This window comes from Austrofundulus limnaeus, unplaced genomic scaffold (genome assembly GCF_001266775.1).
Source record: "Austrofundulus limnaeus strain Quisiro unplaced genomic scaffold, Austrofundulus_limnaeus-1.0 Scaffold13, whole genome shotgun sequence".
In the NCBI taxonomy this organism is placed as follows: Eukaryota; Metazoa; Chordata; class Actinopteri; order Cyprinodontiformes; family Rivulidae; genus Austrofundulus; species Austrofundulus limnaeus.
The window spans coordinates 3,385,111-3,387,431 of NW_013952415.1; the positions used below are offsets into that span (position 1 = coordinate 3,385,111).

Here is a 2,321-nt window from a genome sequence, read left to right on the forward strand (position 1 = left end):
ACTAAAGTCAGTTTAGACTGGAATTTTAACCTTTATAATTAAATGCACTCCAATAGGATTATTTTTAAAGCAATAGTAGCAACCAGGAGTGAGAATATTTTTGTTTTTTCCCATTTTCCTTCTGGCACAAGCAAGTGTTGGTGAAAAACAGATGATAAAATGATGCWGTGATTTGTATTTACATATAACATGGGTACAAAAGACTGTCACTGTTTGTGAAAAGAATCAAACAAAGCCCAAATTAATAAATTGAATTCAAATTTGATCAACCAAAGATAGACTTAATATTTTAATAAATTAAAGACAAAAAAGGGTTCTAACACCTGTGTACTGCTGAAACACATTTTGGTGCGTTTGTGCTCACCTTCTTGTAAGAGGGATTTTGTTGGCCCAGTTGTTGAAAGATCCAGAGATGTAGACCTCTTTTCCATCACCAGTCCACCGAAAGACTGTTGGTCGATCTAAAGTCGGTCCTTTGTCTTCCGCATCTAAGTCCTGCTGCCATGCAAGAAACTCCTCTTTCTCTAAAGGAGCCTAAAATACACAAGAACCCTGATGAGACATTTATTTTTTTCTCTTTTATTTTTGTTAAATGTTTGGTTCCAGAAATTTAATCTGTATTTAAAATAATCTAACAAGATATGTGCCACTGAAATAGATTTATTACATGCCTTCATGTCTTCTCCATGAAAAATATCTGCATCCTCGGGGCTATCCATCAAAATTTTGGGCCTTTCTCCCTCTTTGATTCCCCGGCTGTCTCTCCTCTGAGCCTTCTCCCCATGGCCCATTGCAGCCCTCTCACTGCTTGTATTCCCCATGGCTTTGTCGTCTTGAAGGCTGTTTCAAGGTCACTGCAAGTGGAAGTAAGACAAGTTATTTCAACAGCAAACTAAAAAAAAAAACACTTTTTTGCTTTATTTAAGCTATTAATCATTGATATCAGCTGCAGAAAACTGATAAGACCATTATGTTTAGGAGCAGAATTTGTGTGAAAAAAATCTTAATTGTGCGACTTTCGTTTTAAGAGTTTAACTACTGTGTTTTATTAAGGTTTAACATGATCCTCAAAAGAAAAACATTTCTCTCAGCGTGATATCTTATCTCTACAGAAGACCAAGGGTATGAGTGTGCTTTTTACTGCTYAACACAAGTTAGAACTATCACTGCTGAGCAGTTGTGAAAGGTAATGAGTAACACTATATGAGTTTCTGTAAAGAATAACTCACATCTTAACAAATGTAGCATTMTATATTTTACAACAGCATACAAATAAATGCCCAAATACTCACAAACCTTGTTCAAAATACCARACTGAGCATATTGTGCTAATTCTCATAACAGCAAAGCTTGGTCATTGGGTGCCATTTGACCAACACTTAACTTTACAAGAATGGATTACCCATTGTGTTTATAAGTGAAAGGGCAAAACAGGACTTGCACGAAGCTGGTTGTGAATGAGAGAAAAACTCACACAATGTAAAAAATAAAAATAAAAATAAAAAAAAATGCATCAGTAATGATTCAGCAGCTTGAATCTCTATAACCTTACATGTGACAACGGGAATGGATTAAGAAATAAAAGCAGTGAAAGTTTATAAATATTATGTAAAATATTGCTGGTCTTTGCAGTGAGTTTATGAATAAGTTGTACCTTAATTTCCACTCTAAATTATTAGATAAACGGCGTTCGGCCATAAATAACATGCCAGATAAAGGTTAGCTAGTGCCACAGTTAAACATTGTTGATTTATACAATACAAGTTAAAAAAGTGCGCAGGGCAACCTTAGTGAGACACCGTTAGCCGCGTCATAAACCTGCACATAATCCCAAATGCAGGCTAACCAGCTACTTGCGTTAGCGCTAGCTTGGTTGGATGTGTCATAAACTCTGCTGGCTCTTACACACGAGTGATGGCAAATAACGGATAAGAGCAGCAACGATGACTGTTACCTCAGACACGTTTATTATCTCCTCCACCGGTTTCATCAACTCCATTTTAATATTTGAGCCATAAACATTACACTGGGCAGCAGCCAAATTCATCCGCCCCCTTTGTCTGCGCATGCGCACAGTATCAAACAAACAAAAACATTATAATTGAGTAATTTCATGACATTTTATAACGTATCTGCATTACTTATCACGAAACAAGTGTCTCCTATGTTTTATTTTTATACATATATTTTTTATTTTGTTAAAGTGTTTTACTGCCTACTTTGTAATCTCTGTAACATGAGGTGTATTTTTACTTACTAACCACTAGATGGCAGTGCAGATCAGGTGCATTACATTCTTTTATTTTAAATATATACTGTCT

At 35.6% G+C, this 2,321-nt stretch overlaps 1 protein-coding gene across 1 annotated transcript in view; it reads right to left on the bottom strand.

The window, feature by feature from the left end:
* prkab1a (protein kinase, AMP-activated, beta 1 non-catalytic subunit, a) overlaps positions 1 to 2,062 on the bottom strand; it is a gene marked incomplete in the record, with an annotated part of 9,878 nt that extends 7,816 nt beyond the window's left edge. The window contains 3 exon segments of the mRNA XM_014002478.1: positions 365 to 534; positions 672 to 854; positions 1,955 to 2,062. Of these exon segments, the coding sequence (XP_013857932.1) occupies positions 365 to 534; positions 672 to 821 (320 nt within the window).
* Between the last annotated feature and the right edge of the window lie 259 nt (positions 2,063 to 2,321).